The 17279-nt window shown below is 37.7% G+C and overlaps 1 protein-coding gene across 1 annotated transcript in view; it reads left to right on the top strand.

Moving 5' to 3' along the window:
• The window catches only part of FRK (fyn related Src family tyrosine kinase), a 108020-nt gene that overhangs the window by 71495 nt on the left and 19246 nt on the right, over positions 1 to 17279 (top strand). The window contains exons 3-4 of the mRNA XM_047763024.1: positions 14638 to 14801; positions 16862 to 17030. Of these exons, the coding sequence (XP_047618980.1) occupies positions 14638 to 14801; positions 16862 to 17030 (333 nt within the window). The remainder of the gene's footprint in view (positions 1 to 14637; positions 14802 to 16861; positions 17031 to 17279) is intronic.

Genomic DNA, 17279 nt, shown 5'->3' with positions numbered 1-17279 from the left:
TCCGCAAATGCTATTTTCATGTCAAACTGTGGTGGATGCTTTTCAATTAAATTATCTGACAAAGCATTGAATGTTACAATTGTGTATTAATTTAAAGTGATGCTAATTTTCATGAAATATCATGAATAAACAGCTAAACTGACATTTTATCATGAAAATTGAAGAGCGATAAATAGGGGATTGGCCTGTTTTTATAAGGATCTTGAGGATAAGACCAACAGTTTTCTCAAAACTGTTCTAAGTATTTTAATGGATATATAGTTCAAGCTCATGATCTCCATGCTATATAATATAACAGAGATGGTTGATATTTTGCATGTCAAGATTATTGATTATCTTGTCTTTGACAATAAAATTACTTCTGCTGCTCTCTCTCCTGGACCAGTAAAAATCCTTAAAGATCTCAGAATATGAGAGCTCGCAGATGTATCCTCCAATAGTTTTTTAGTAAGTTTTTGAGTCACCTAATGTAGACATTCTCTTAGTCTTTTCTTAATCCAGCAGTTTAATAGTCACACTCACTGGCTGATGTCCATAGCCCACCGAATATGCCTGGCAGGAAGGCAGGTGTCCGTAGGGACCCACTAGTTGAGTCTTATGTATGAAATGAGTCAATTCTATTTGCTCTTTTTGGTTTTAGTGGATTTTTATTTTTTTTAACCAGAAAAGGGGAGAACAATTCTTCTACATGACACCACTTTAATATTTTGAGACAGGTGTACTTTCTCCTTTCAAAACTACTCATACTGGAATCCTCTTGCTGCAGGGTAACATGGATGTGTGTTTGGGATTCTATTTTAATGAGGGATACAGTATAATAACTTAATTCAATGTTATTTACTTACTGGTGTAGAACTGTCTCATCATGATTTCTGAAGCAATGGTATAGGGGGCATTCTCATGCTTATCTTTATAACAGTTTTGAAAAATACAAACCAAGCTTCTATAGAGAAACCAAATAAACAGTTGTTTATATGTGTAGGAGTTCTCTCACACAGAATTAATATCAATTTCTTCACGTAATATGTGTGGTAGCCACTATATTAGGTAGCCGTGATTGTGCAAAGAGTGGAAAATGTTCATTTGGAAGTGGCTCTCTTTTGTTGACAATGCTATTTGTTACAATACTGATATTCTAATACAGTACTCACACATTGCACGTTTAGAAATATCTATCATCCTTTGTGAATAATGTGTGAATAATGACACTCAAACTATCCCTATGGGAGTATATAGATAAGACCATCATTCTCATTTTCTAGATAAGGAAACTGAAATGAAATTCCTTGCCGAAGGTCAGAGAACAAATCACTGGCAGAATAAGATTAGCGCAGTGAGTTCTTGATTTTCAATCCTTTGCTCAATCATCTCAGTCATATTGTTTTACTCAGTATGGGAATAGATTATTATCAGTCAGTGGGAATAAGGCTGTGCCTGGATGATCCCAGAAGACCAGCTAAAAAATGAAAATCTGCTCAATCAACCATTTGTTTATCTATAAAATGCCACAGTCCTCATCAGACTGATATTTTTCACTGAGCCTAATAGGTTGTCTACATGTTTTGTAGACCCAGCCTCTAACTGAATGTTCATATTGGTTCTAAAATTAACTTCTGGAGGTTCTGTCTTTTAAAAATCTAATTTTGGAGTAACTTGGATTTCATAGTTATTTAATGTGCCCTGAAGAGTGAGCCATGTAGTAAACTGGAAAGAGGGGGAACTCTTTGAAAGTGCTTTTCAGTGAAAGCTCACTCCTTTGGGCAGTGAAAGACAAACCGTTTTCTATCATGAGAGACTATAAAATAAGATCTCACCATTAGGAGGAAGCTGGGCTTCTGTGTCTGCCACCAGCTACTCCTAAATGCATTTGGGCCAGGCATCTAGGATAGAAATCATCAGACTCCATCTACATGGCATGGATACCTATGGAATCGGTTACCCTGGATATGAAGGTGGCCACAAAATCAGGTGACCAGTGCTGTGGTCCTTATAGAAGGTCAGGGGCAGAGATGGTTGAATTCTTTCAATGTTCAACAAACCTTTATTGGACTCTCCATACATGCTTACCTACATCTCTGCAATATATCCTAATTCTTGGACATGTTCTAGGAGACGAATTAGTTGACAGGTAAAACATTTTCCTCTAGGTCAAACAACATAAACAAGAGTCAAGACATAAACTCAGGATGCCTGGCCTTTTAGTAGTTCAATTCATTCAGTCATGATGCCACTGAGTTTGTTGATGGATGATTCCATTGTATTTTACAGTTAGCTTTATATGTTTTGTAGTTGAATTACTAAAATGCTTAACTAATCTCATCCCCTAGTAGTTCCCATTAAGGATGGCACAAGCATAATCATTCACTTAATAGTCTGTAAAATTTGGATAGGTTTAGTTCAATGATAAAGATCGCAGTGAACCAAAAAAGGAATAGAAAATTCACTTCCCCTTAGTTCTGAGACTTCCTGAATTCAGCCTTTAGGAGGAATAACAATTTGCAAATGTGTGGACTCACTACCAACAAATTAAAATCACTTAAAAAAAACCAGATATATATTTTGGATTAGATTAGTCAGGAATACAGTATTAAAAGTGCCTTCATCCTGCCAACAATATATTGAATTTCCTTTTTGTGATCTAATTTTAAAATTACATATATCTGTCAGTCTTGGCCAGACTGGAAACTCCAATGAACTACATATAAATATCTATGAGGCCAGTCAGAGGTGGAGTAGTTATTGCTGTGTTATTTTGCAAAAATCAAGAAATTAGAAGTTCCCATCATGGCTCAGTGGTAGTGAACCTGGCTAGTATCCATGAGGACATGGGTTTAATCCCTGGCCTCCCTCAGTGGCTTAAAGATCTGATGTTGCTGTGAGTTGTGATGTAGGTTGCAGACACGGCTTGGATCCTACATGGCTGTGGCTGTGGTGTAGGCTGGCAGCTACAGCTTGGATTCGACTCCTAGCCTGGGAACTTCCATATGCCTTGAGTGTGATCCTGAAAAGACATAAATAAATAAATAAATACATAAATAAATATAAAAAAATGCCTTGAGTGCGATCCTGAAGACATAAATAAATAAATACATAAATAAATATAAAAAAATGCTTTGAGTGCGATCCTGAAAAGACATACATACATATATACATAAATAAATAAATAAATAAATAAATAAATAAAAATAAAAAAATAAAATTCCAGTGTTCCTACTGTGGCACAACAGGATCTGCTGCATCTCTGCAGTGCCAGGATGCAGTTTCTATCTCAGGTTTTGTCCCTGGCCTGGCACAGAGGGTTAAGGGATCCAGCATTGCCACAGATGGGGTGTAGGTCACAACTGTGGCTCAGATCTGATCCCTGGCCTGGCAATGACCAAAAAAGTAAAAGATAATAATAATAAAAAATAAAAATAAAATTCTAGGGAAGTCTTGACTTGAAAGTATTTGTTTAATTACCTATTTAATATTGCAACAGACATTTCAGAAACTTATATTTCACTTCAAATCCAAGAGTTAGTGACAGCATTCATACATCGAGCAGATGTTTATTTTAGCTTTTACTCATGTGTCCAGCACTGAATAGGTATTCATTAGAGGAAGCAGGGTCCCTGCCCTTCACACAGCCTCCTCTGTGAGATAAATACCATCACAATTAAACTGGGTGATGTGAGAGAAAGGAACTGGGGAGGAGGACTTACAGTAGGGTGACTGGGGAAGGCTGGTTCTGAGGATTTAAACTGAGACCTGAAGAGGGGTTGGCTACTTGAAAATTCGTAGAAAAAACATTCAAGTGGTGTTCAAGGCTCCGAGATGAGAATTGCTTAAATTCTGTGAGAGACCTGCAAAAAGAAATGAGAATGCAAAGAGAGAAAGCAAAAGACATTAGAAATGTTTGAGCATTATGGTGAAAATATTTGGAATTTTGGAGTTATTTTTAAATTTTCTTGTCTTTTTGTCCTTTCTAGGGCCGCTCCCGCGGCATATGGAGGTTCCCAGGCTAGGGGTTGAATCGGAGCTACAGCTGCCAGACTATGCCATAGTCACAGCAACGCGGGTTCCGAACAGCTCAGGGCAACACCGGGTCCTTAACCCACTGAGCAAGACCAGGGATTGAACCCGCAACCTCATGGTTCCTAGTTGGATTCGTTAACCACTGCGCCATGATGGGAACTCTGGAATTTTGGAGATTTTTAAAAGCCTGCTCTTTTATTTTAATGATGAGGAAACGAGCCCAGTGGCATTGCCATGTTTTGGTCACATACTAGTTAAATTGTAACCTGGGTCTCCTATCTCCCTGTCTATTGAACAAAATTATTTTTATTGTGCCTGACAGCTCTAGATGTATTGAAAGTATTGGTTTTTACAGTTGAGAGTTTAAACCTTTATGTACAGATAGTTGGCAAACATTTATTTAGGCTTTCTTTCAAATCAATAGCAGTTGCCAGAGCCATAGAAAATAGTGGGATTTGCATCCCTTATTAAGAAAATCACAATGAGTATTTTAACCCTGTCATCTATTGACTTTAGCATCTAGCTTAGAAATTTTCAGGTCTTTTGTGGTTCATTAAAAAGAAATTCTCAGGTTTAATTTTCATGTAGTTCACCTCAGCTTGGAACCAGATATGGTCCATCTTGATTAAAAAAGGAAAATTTTTTTATTGCTTCCCATCTTTTCCAATTATAGACCTATTGGCTTGTTGGATATCTCAGCAAGTTATAAATTGCAGTTATAATTTATACTTAGCTACCTTTCTACTTCTAATATTTTTATTACTTTGTGGAGAAATGAATTGGGTTAAATGAATTGTTTACAGCAAAATGAATTGTTTACAGCTCTCTTTGATTTTTTTGTTAGCCTTTTAATCCATATATAAGAATCTGTTATGAGCTTAGCTCTATAGCCTAATAAAACCCCTCTATTTGGTGATGATTATATGAGGCAATTGATAAGAGTTATAGTCAGTGGGCATGGTAACTTGGCAGAAGGGAGAGTACTAGGATGTGTTCCAGAAACTCAAAACATTGTAATTTTAAAAACTTATATGACTTTTGAAGGAGCTAAATCTATTTCCTCTCTGCATTTTAGTATAAAGAACTGAAGGTGAAATATTTTTCTGTATGCAGATAATATGTTTTTTCAGCTTTATTGAAGTATAATTGACAAATAAAATGAAAAGATATTTAAAATGTACAACATGATGATCTGAAATATATACATTGTGAAAGGATTTCCTCTCCCCACATCAAGTTAACATATGTATCACCTCACATCTTTACATCCTTTTTTGGTGAGAACACTTAAGCTTTACTCTCTTAGTAAATGTTATTGATAGAATACAGTGTTAGCAACTATGGTAACCATTTATACACTAGATGCTCAGACCTTATTCATCTTCTAGCTGAAATTTTGAAACCCTTTTACCAGTTTCTCCCTATTCCCATTCCCCTTGCCCCACCCCAGCCCCTGGCAACCATTTTTCTACTGTTTCTGTGGGTTCAATTAAAAAAAGATTCAAAAATAAGTGATACTACTATACAATATTTGTCTTCCTCTGTCTGTCTTATCTGGCTTAGTGCAGCGTCTTCCAGGTTCATCCATGTTGTTGCCAATGATAGGATTTCCTTCTTTTTAAGGGCTGAATAATATTTTTTTCTCTTTTTCTGTTTCTCTCTCTCCATATATCCATATGTATATATCTATATATACATTTTGTTTTCTTTGGTTATGTACCCAGAAGTGGGATTGCTGTAGAAGTAGTTCTATTTTGAGGAACCTCCATACTGTTTTCCACAGCAGCTGCACCAGTTACACTCTCACCAGGAGTATATCAGGGGTTCCTTTTCTTCTCTTTGTTGCCAGCATTTGTTATTTCTTGTCTTTTTTGGTAAGAGCCATCCTATCAAGTGTGTGGTAATATCTCATTGTGGTTTTGATTTGCATTTTCCTCGTGATTAACAATGTTGAGCACCTTTTCATGTACTTGTTGGCCCTTTATAGGTCTTTTTGGAAAAAAAAATCTATTCAATTCGTCTGCCAATTTTTTAATTGGGTTACTTGCTTCCCTGCTGTTGAGTTGTATGAATTATTTGCATATTTTTGATGTTAACCCCTTACCAGTTATGTTGTTTTCAAATATTTTCTCCAATTATATATGCTGCCTTTGACTTTTGTTGCTAGTTTCCTTTGCTGCAGAAGTGTTTTAATTTGGTGTAGTCCCACCTGTTTATTTTTTGTTTTGCTGCCTTTGCTTTTGGTATCAAATCAAAAAAATCATTGCCAAGACAGTTTTCCTGCTATGTTTTCTTCTAGTTTTATGGTTTCAGGTTTTACATTCAAGTCTTTTAATTCATTTTGAGCTAATTTTTATGAGTGGTATATGATAGTGGTCTGGTTTCATTGTTTTGCATGTGGCTGTCTAGTTTTCTTAACACCATTTATTGAAGAGGCTATCCTTTTCCCATTTATTTTTTTGGCTTCTTTGTCATAAGTTAATTAACCGTATATGTATGCATTTATTTCTGGGCTCTCAATTTTGCTCTATTGATCTTTGTGTGTTTTTCTGCAAGTACCATACAGTTTTGATTGCTATAGCTTTGCAACATAGTTGAAACCAGGAAGTGTGATGCCTCAAGCTTTGTTATTCTTTCTCAAAATTGCTTTGAGATTTGGGGTCTCTTTTGGCTCCATATGGATTTTAGAATTATTTGTTTTATTTTTTTTTGTTTGTTTTTTTTGTTTTGTTTTGTTTTTGTAATTTTATTTTTATTTTTTTTACAGAATAAAATACATATATTTAAACACAATTAGATTCACACAGGTTACTATATCATGGATCTTAAGAAACAGATTAAGTGACTCCCTCCTTAGAAGTGGAATGTAAAATATGCTGAGACAAATAGGAAATTTATTCTATATTTTATCCCATTTTGTGTGGCTTTCATCTTTACTATTTAGTATTATCTATTACATTTCAATTTTTCTTTAAAATTAGCATTATATTAAAATTGTGTATATTATGCAACTGAAATTTATAAGGAAGAAAGCCTTATATACCATTAACTATTTTATACAGTATAATAAAAAGAATAACTTGACTGGTAAGAATAACAAAAATAATACACCCTCTGAAAATAAGTAAAATATAAAATGCATAAATTGGTTAAAAAACAGTGTAACTATATAAATATGTCCTCACAATTTGTTACATCTTGTTGATTCTTCAGTATAGGCATTATACCATTCTAGGTGATGTGATAAACAAGACATTATAGACCTTACATTGTACCATGGAGAGAAATGGTTATTAGTAATACAATTGTAGAACTGTATTATTTAATTGTACAGTTGTGTTATTTAATTATAATTATCATAAATACTTTGATGGAGAGGAAATCAGAATCAGATGTAAGAAGTCTTCAGCATTCCAAGAATGATGTCAAATGACCCCCTTCATGGTGGATTATGCACTTATTTACTATGAGTGCATATATTTCTTCTCCAGAGATTCCTTATTTGTGTATCAATTGCAGATTTTTGGCTTGTGGTTATTTTGAAGTTTTGATAGAAGAGTCTATATGTATATGAGATTGTTTTAAGTTGTTATTCTCTTAATTGCAAGTTCATCTCCAGTCCTGCATTTGTACCCACCTCTTCTCATGATTTCTGATTTTGATGGTATAATTGTGCATGGATGATTTTGTATCTTTACTGTATATATACCTTTACTGGTGAGCCTTGTCATTTGCGGAATTTTTGTTCCCTGTTGCTCTCTTTTCTTTTCTGCCTAGAGAAGTTCCTTTAGTATTTGTTGTAAGGCTGGTTTAGTGTTGCTGAATTCTGTCAGCTTTTGCTTATCTGTGAGGGTTTTGATTTCCCCTTCAAATCTGAATGAGAGCCTTGCTGGGTAAAGTAAGCTTGGTTGGAGGTTTTCCCTTTTCATCACGTGAAGTATCTCATGCCACTCCCTTCTGGCCTGCAGAGTTTCTGCTGAAAAATCTGCTGATAACCTTATTGGGGTTCCCTTGTATGTTACTTGATTCTTTTCCCTAGCTAGCTTTCAAGATTTTCTCTTTGTCTTTAATTTTGGTCAGTTTGATTAATATGTGCCTAGGTGTATTCCTCCTTGGGTTTATTTTATATGGTACTCGTTGTGCTTCTTGGATTTGAGTGAGTGGTTCCTTTGCCATGTTAGGGAAGTTTTTGGCTATTATCTCTTGGAATATTTTTTCTGTCCCCTTCTCTCTCTTCTCCTTCTGGCACCCCTGTAATATGGATGTTGGTGGCATTTAACGTTGTCCCAGAGTTCTCTGAGACTCTCTTCATTTGTTTTCAATCTTTTTTCTCTTTTCTGTTCTGCATCCATAATTTCCACTCATCTGTCCTCCACCTCACTTATTCATTCTTCTGCCTCCTGTATTCTGCTGTTAGCTGCTTGTGGTGAATTTTTTATTTCAGTTATTGTATTTTGCATCTCTTCTTGTTTAAGTTTTATATCTTGTATCTGTTTGCTCAGTGTTTCCTGTAAGTTATCCATCTTTGCCTCCAGTTTATTTCCAATGTCTTGCATCATCTTCAGCATCAACAGTCTAAAGTCTTTTTCCTGGAGGCTGAGAATCTCCTCATTGCTTAGCTGATTTTCTGGGGTTTTGTCTTTCTCCCTCATCTGAGTTATAGTCCTCTGTCTTTTCATTTTTATAGTTCTTTTTTGTGTGGTGACCTTTATACAGATCATAGAGTTGTAGGCTCTCTTACTTCTGGTGTCTGCCCCCCTTGTGGCTGAAGTCTGTATGAGGGCTTGCTGTAGGCTTCCTGATGGGAGGGGCTGATGCCTGCCCACTGGTAGTTGGAGCTGATTCTAATTCCTGTGGTGGGTGGGGCTTAGTCTCTGGATGGGATTAGAGGCAGCTGTGTGCCTGAGGGGTGTTTAGGCAGCCTGTTCACTTTTGGGCAGGGCTGTGATCCCACCTGGATTGTTGTTTGCCCTGGGGCTTCTCAGCACTGACTGATGGGTGGGGCCAGATTTTCCAAAAATGGCCACCTCCAGAAAGGCAGCTGCTGAATATTCCCAAGAGCTTTGCCTTCAGAGTCCCTCCCTCACAACAAGCCACATTCACCCCTGTTTTCCCAGGATGTCCTCCAAGAACTGCAGTCAGGTTTGACCCAGATTCCTATGGAGACTTTGTTTTGCCCTGGGACCCAGAGCACGTGAAAGTCTGTGTGCACCTTTTAAGAATGGGGTCTCTGTTTCTCCCAGTCTGTGGAGCTTCTGTGCACAAGCCCTACTGGCCTTCAATGCCAGATGCTCCAGGGGCTCTTTCTTCCAGTGCCAGATCCCTGCATGTGAGGGTTTGATATAGGGCTCAGAACTCTCACTCGTGTAGGTGAGTCTCTGTGAACCAGTTAGTTTTCAGTCTGTGGAGCTTCCCACCTGGGAGGTAAGGGGTTGTTTATATTGTAAAATCACCCCTCCCACCTCTTGATGTGGCCTTCTCTTTTTCTTCTGGAGTAGGGTATCTTTTTTAAGGTTTTTGGTCCATTTGGGTGGAGATTGCTCAGTCTTTAGTTGTGAATTTTGTTGTTTTTAGGAGAGAATTTGAGCTCCAGTCCTTCTATTCCACCATCTTAATCCTTTTCCAATTATTTGTTTTATTTCTATAAAAAAATGTCATTGGACTTTTGACAGCATTTCTTTGAATCCATATCTGATCATTTCTGGGTATTATGGACATTTTAATAATATTAATTCTTCTAATCCTTTAACATGGAATATCTTTCCATTTATGTGTCTTTTTCAATTTTCTTCAGAGATTTACAGTTTTTAGTGCACAGGTCTTTCACCTCCTTTGTTAAATTTATTCCTAAGTATTTTGTTCTTCTTGATGCTATTGTAAATGGTACTGCTTTTCTTTTTGTCTTTTTAGGGTTGCTCCTGTGGCATATGGAGGTTCTCATTCTACCAGTTGAATGGGTGCTATAGCCACTGGCCTATGCCGCAGCCACAGCAACATGAGAGCTGAGCCACATCTGTGACCCACACCACAGCTCATGGCAATGCTGGATCCTTAATCCACTGAATGATAACAGGGATCAAACCTGCAAACTCATGGATAATAGATTTGTTTCCACTGAGCCACGATGGGAACTCTGTGGTACTGCTTTCTTAATTTCTCTTTTTGATAGTTTGTTGTTGGTGAACAGAAATACAGCTGATTTTTTTTGTATTAATTTTGTATCCTGCAACTTTATTGGATTTATTTACTAGTTCTTTTTTTTAATGGCTTCTTTAGGGTTTTCTATATATAATATCAACAAATGATGGACTTTATTGTCATGAACTAGAGGTGTCTTATTAGATAACTGGATCTACAATCTGAAAACTCTGGTTATAAGGAGTTTTATATTCACAAGTTTCCAAGTTTGAACACGGGCAGTACCACCTGCTTGCTTTTATGAATTATCAAATGAGCCTGCTAATACCTACCTCATATAACTATTTTATGAGGATAAAAAGATATAATGTAATATAGTGATTAGCATAGTACTTAATAAATGTGAATACAATAGAATGTTAAATGTAATATTTGACTAAAGCCATGAAGATACAACAGAAGTAAAATTCCATACTCAGTGTTTACCCAAACTTGGGTGGAACCCCAATCTTAGTGAGAAGGAGGTTTAGGAAGGCCCCTTTGAGAATTTGTTCTCTGCTGTCTGTGGTTGGGAGGGTAGAACTGTGGTGTCTGATTCAGGCTAAGAAGGCTAAAAGAGCCTGTAGCAGTAGGACATCAAATTCATACAAGGAATGTGTGAATATTATCTCAGAACTGTAAGTGGAGCCCTTCTGTTGACAAAAGTGCTGAAGGGTCATAGACAAATGATCTAGAAGATTTGTGGGTTCTGCTCAAGACAGGTTCTTCCAGAATTTGGGTGGAGTCCTGTAGAGGAGAGAGAACTGCCAAAGAAACAGAAGCTGAGAAACAGCTAGGTGTAGGCAGCCTAGGATGCACCTGTACCTTCACCTTAGGAAGTACAGTGAGTGGTCCTACAGAGAGAGGAAAGCTCCAAAGGGCCTGCACAAGAGAAGCAACTTGATGTTGGCCAAGCTGAGATTTTAAAGCTAACTTTGGTGCTGGTCCCACCAAGATATTCCCCATCCTTTATTCCCCTCCTGTCTTTGCTGTTGTCCTGATACTCAGAATCTACCTGGCCTGAGGAAAGGGAAGAAGCAAGTCTAGGCAGAGGAGCAGAGGAACAGTGGAAGCCAGCCACAGCCACTTTTCCCACTGTTTCCTTCAGCCTGAAGCAGGCCTGAGCTGTGGAAGGCGAGATCTGACATTAACTCAAGGAGTAGAGTATTTGGATTAATATCTTGGATTGGGAATTCAAAATTTGAGTTCAGACTGTTTGTGATATTAAATAGGACTGTCTCTTGCCTAAAAGTGAGCAGAAAAGCTTTGCTGGAACTTTCCTCTAGGAGCATGCTATCCTTACTGAATGCTATTTAAAGAGCACTGGGAGGAAAACAAAAGTGTTATTACATTATTAGTCTGGTTTATTGGTTATATTATTGCTCTTGCTGCTATAATAGAAATTCTATCTTCCAATTCAGTACTGCACACTCAAGTCTCCATTTTTTTTGTTAGTCCTCTGTATTTTTCTGGCTTATCACAAGTAACCCTATACCCGAAGTCAACCCACCTATGTAAGAGGACATTTTGTAACCAGGTTTCTTGCAACACTCAACAGAGAATAATTTTGCCTAAGGTTAATGTTATATGAATACTTTAGGAGAAATTTCAATATTCAGTGTGAGAATTGGTAGCATTTACCCTAATAACTTTACAGACTGATATAATTTGGCACGTGCTATAATGTAGCACCTTGGGGACTTGATCTTCTATTTGTCCATGAACTGGAGCAAATAAACATGTTTTCACATCCTCTTTTTTTTTTTTTTTTTTGGCTTTTTAGGGCTGCACCCACAGCATATGTAGGTACCCAGGCTAGGGGTTGAATTAGAGGTGTAGCCGCTGGCGTACACCACAGCCATAGCAACATGGGATTCGAGCCTTGTCTGCAACCTACACCACAGATCATGGCAACACTAGATCCTTAACCCACTGAGCAAGGCCAGATATTGAACCTGCATCCTCATGGATGCTAGTCAGATTCGTTTCCACTGAGCCATTATGGAACTTCCCTCACATCCTTTTAAAGTGATGTATGACACATAATAAAAGTACACAATTCATAAGAGTTTAGTTTGATGATCATTCACAAAGTGAATACCAGTCAAGACATAGAATATTACCAACATACCATTCTGACTCCTAGCGTCAATAGTTTTGCTTGTTTTGAAGTAACGGAGCTATATTTTTGTGCTCTGAGGTTCACTCATTTTATATGCATATTTATAGTTTGTTTTTTACAAATCTGTATAGTATTTCACTGGACAAATATACAGTAATTTATTAGTCCATTTTACAATTGCTGGACACTTGGGTCATTTTTAGGTTTAGGCTTTTACAAATAATGCCACTGAAAGCATTCTTATACATGTGTTTTCGTGAATATATTATGCATTTTGTTGATTATATACTTTAGAGTGGAATTACTATATTATAGCATGACTGTGTTCAACTTTAGTAGGTCATAACTGTTTTCAAAGTGACTGTAAAAATTGTACTTCTGTCAACTGTGTTAGAGTTCCAGTTACTCTCTTTCCTTAACATTTGATAGTGTCTGTCTTTTGTTTGTTTTGTTTCATTTTAGCTTGCCATTGGCATGCCCTCAGTCAGTATCCACGCTTGGATTCAGATGTTTTCTACTCAACTGTCTTTCTTTTCATGAGAGCGTAGTTACACTTTGATTACTGAAGCCTAGGATATTTCTATATTTAGCAAGGAATTCAGAATATCTATATTTGGGTACATGCTGCTCAGTACTTTTCAATGACTTTACTAAGCTAAATTATGGGTTATGAGGAGCTTCTGCTGTGGTGCAATGGGATGGGCAGTGTCTTGGGAGTGCTGGGATGCGGGTTTGATCCCTGGCTCTGTATAGTGGATTAAGGATCTGGCATTGCTGCAGCTGCAGTTTAGTTTGCGGCTGCAGCTCAGATCTAATCCCTGGCTTGGGAGCTCCATATGCCCTTGGGTGGCCAAAAAAAAAAAAGGAAAAGACTGGGTTATTCAGTGCATTAGTCAGTATTTTGAACACAGGTGCAAAAAACCTTATTCGAACTAGTTTAAGCAAAAAAGGTAATTAGGGAGCTCCTGTTGTGGTGTAGCAGAAACGAATCTGACTAGTATCCATGAAGATCCATGTTCCATCCCTGGCCTCACTCAGTGGATTGGGGATTCTGCATTGCCATGAGCTGTGGTATAGGCCAGCAGCTTCAGCTCCATTTCGACCCCTAGCCTGGGAACTTCCATATACTGCGGGTGTGGCTCTAAAAAAAAAAAAAAAAAGTAAGTAATTCATTTTTATAGCTAAAAAGCCAGGCTTGGCTGGGTCCAGGGGCTAAGCTTCACTTTCCATGTTAAGTCTCTGCTTTTCACCAAGCTGCCTCTTTTTTGGCAAGTTCTATCTTTGCCTGCGGTCAAGGATTTTGCTAGTAGCTCCAAACTCCCACCAATTAAACAAAAACCAAACCAAAAAACCGAAACAATAATGACAACAACAACAACAGACCCTTGCTGTCTTTCTGGAGCTCTCTAAGGCAAGTCTTAGAATTGAGCCTTCTTGGCTTTGATTGTGCCTTCTTCAACTCAGAGCTGGCACCAGGTTACTCTTGACCACATACTCTTAGGGGACCAGTGATTATCTGAGGAAAATTGGGGTGCCATCACCAGAAGGGACAACAATGTCACGTAAAAGCAACAAAATATCCATCACATATCAGATAACTTGAAAAGGGTATACAGTCTGTTTATTCTTCTAGATGCTACAGGACTTGCACTTGGATTAAGTAATACTGCTGGGAAGTTGCATACCTGGACAGCATGGTTTGGGGCTCTGTAAAATTGCTTTTATTGCACTGTGGTCAACCTGCATCAAGAGACAATATAATGAACCACCCTGTAGAAGTACTTATATTATTTCTAGGATAGTACTGAGAACACTGTTTATTTTATTTCAGTGTCTGTGTTATAGAATTTCATGGGAGGAAGATTCTCCTTAGTCTCCATACCAGAAAGAACTGTTTCTAAACATCTTTTGAACATCTATGTTTCTATGTTTCTAAACATCTATGTTTCTAAACATCCTACGAACACTATGATTTCTGAAACTGTTTCCTCTTTACATGCTAGAGTTATGGAGGCAATTTTATAGCTTGTTTTAAACAAATATACTTAATCTCAAGGCATAGGTTTTTGTTTGTTTTCTTTTTAGGACCAACTTCACTCTTTTATTTTTGTCTTATATTTCCTTTAAATTATGATTTCCCTGTTCTTTTCCATTTTTATTCTGCTACATGTCTTTTGTGAGTGAAATCTTTTCTGAAATAAGGTCGAGAAATAAATAGAATTTGTTAAAATTTTATCCCATGTACTGAAGCTGTCATCACAAAATAATGTAATGTGCCTTGCTTTGGCAAGAACTTTATTAACAGAACTTATTTTGGGTTCCAGTTTTACACGAAGGGATTGTGAAACACTACAGAATCCGAAGACTGGATGAAGGGGGTTTTTTTCTCACCCGAAGAAGAACCTTTTCAACATTGAATGAGTTCGTGAGTCACTACAGCAGGACAAGTGATGGCCTGTGTGTTAAGCTAGGAAAACCATGCTTAAAGGTGAAATAATTTCAAGCTGTGTTCCTTTATTTTTGTAGTTTACTTTTTTTCCCCTCAGATATCAGAGTTATTTGTCATGTGGCATGTCAGTTCAGAAAAAAAGGTGATTGAATACCTAAGGTGTGGACAGGCAAACTATAGCCCATGAGCCAATACTGCCTCATGCTTATTTTTTAAAATAAGTTTTGTTGAAATGGAGACGTGCTTATTCATTTACAAATTGTCTTTGCCTTTTTTGCTTTAATAACAGAAACAGAGGCTGTATGGCCCACAAAACCTAAAACATTTACTACCTCATTTTTTTTTTAAGATTTTCTCTCTCTCTCTCTCTCTTTTTTTTTTTTTAATGGCAGATGGCACATGGAAGTTCCCAGGCCAGGGATGGAACCCTTGCCTCTGCAGCAACACGAGCCACTACCGTTGGATTCTTAACCCACTGCACCGCAGTAAGAACTCCTACTAATTCATTCTTTTCAGAAGTTTGCCAAGTCCCTATCTCAAGCAATCACTGAAAGCAGAAAATGTTTATTCTTTGCTCTAAGAAACTAATCTGATATCCTGCTATTGGAGTGTTTCATGAAATGGCTGGTGGCGGCAGAGAAGTGCCAGAATATGATCTATGTTCAAGAATATGAACATGAAATGACCAGCCTCCTTATCTGGTTGAATTGTCTGCATATAGATATTCAATGTTCTAACACTTTGTTTGGCCTGGCCTGTTTGATGGAAGTGATAATGTTTATAGAATTTATCTATATCTGACATTAAATTCGGTTGTTTACATATTTTACCTAAATATGTTTAAGGTTAGGTATTGGTCACATACTTTAGAGGGGCAAGCCTTCAGCTCTTCATCAGAGTTTAGGTCTCCTGTACCTTGGTGGTATAGCCAACCTTGTGGTTTATACATGGATGATTGGTGAAAGCTTCCTGGTGATGCCTGATTAGAATTATATGGACAAGTAGAAGCTGAAGGATTTTGTCCAAAATGTAGGGAATTTGAGTTAAATCCTGCCAAGTTGAATACACAATTTTTGTATTAAGGATGTCCATCTTAGCTGGTACAGGAGTGACTTTACAAGAGGATCTAAGCTTAAGCTAAGAAAAAGCTCACATGTTTTAAAAAATTCTTAGTTTAACAAATATTGTGGAATGTTATGGGGAAAAGAGTTTATAAAGCATAGGTGACCTTCTGTGCACTCAAGATGCTGATGGCAACTTGGGACAATAAGCTACATTTTTCATGGCAGATGGCAAACTAGACTATGAACTCTAGGAAAGCAGAGGCTTTGCCTGCTTTGTTTACAGAATAGAACCCAGTTGATGCTTGAAAAATATTTATATATTAAATGAGTAAATGAATGGACAAATAAGTAAATGAAAATTTGAATTTATGAGAAATTTTGTGATACATACGGTAAATGCTGAAGGCCAAAAAGTTGGGGAAATAATTGTGGATGGGATGGACCTTCCACTTGGCCTTGAAACTTGATTTAGGAAGGCAAAGAGAAAGAGAGAACATCCACTGGTTGGGTGGGAGGGAGGTATTTGAGTGTGAGACAGAGGGACAGTAAGGTGGCTGACTTAGCACTATTTGGGCGGACATCAACTGAAGAGGTAATAATACAGATACTACCACAATTGCCTTCCATCTTGAAGTAATTGGAATAATATTTACAACATTCTTTTTTTGTCTTTTTTTTTTTTTTTTGGCTGCACCACCCACGGCATATGGAGGTTCCTAAACTGGGGGTTGAATTGGAGCTGGAGCCGCCAGCCTATGCCACAGCCACAGCAACACGGGATCTGAGTTGCATCTGTGGCCTACACCACAGCTCACAGCAATGCCAGATCCTTAACCCACTGAGCAAGGCCAGGGATTGAACCAGCGTCCTCATGGATGCTAGTCAGATTCGTTTCTGCTGAACCACGACAGAACTCCCAACATTTTGTTTTAAAAATGGTCTCTTTTAAAAAGTATTTAGATTTTCAACCATCCCCCTCCCCAAATCGTTATATCACTTTTTTCTTACCAGCATTTTAATTATTCTGTGAAACAGATACAAGTCCCAGCTACCATTGATCTGTCATATAAAACTGCGGATCAGTGGGAGATCGACCGCAACTCCATACAACTTCTGAAGCGATTAGGATCTGGTCAGTTCGGAGAAGTGTGGGAAGGCCTATGGAACAATACCACTCCAGTAGCAGTAAAAACATTAAAACCAGGTACGAAAATGAGAATGGCAATGGTTAAATGGCATAGGTTGATTTTTATTTTTTTTTCTTTGTTTCTTTTACGGCCGCACCTTGGCATATGGAAGTTCCCAGGCTAGGGATTGAATCAGAGCTACAGCTGTTGGTCTACACCACAGCCACAGCAACGCAGGATCAGCGCTGTGTCTGTGATTACGCCACAGCTCATGGCAATGCTGGATCCTTAACCCACTGAGCGGGGCCAGGAATCGAACCTGCATC

This window comes from Phacochoerus africanus, chromosome 2, assembly GCF_016906955.1.
Source record: "Phacochoerus africanus isolate WHEZ1 chromosome 2, ROS_Pafr_v1, whole genome shotgun sequence".
NCBI classification, from domain to species: domain Eukaryota; kingdom Metazoa; phylum Chordata; class Mammalia; order Artiodactyla; family Suidae; genus Phacochoerus; species Phacochoerus africanus.
The sequence above is the reverse complement of the archived record's forward strand: the minus strand, read 5'-3'. Positions and strand labels throughout refer to the sequence as shown.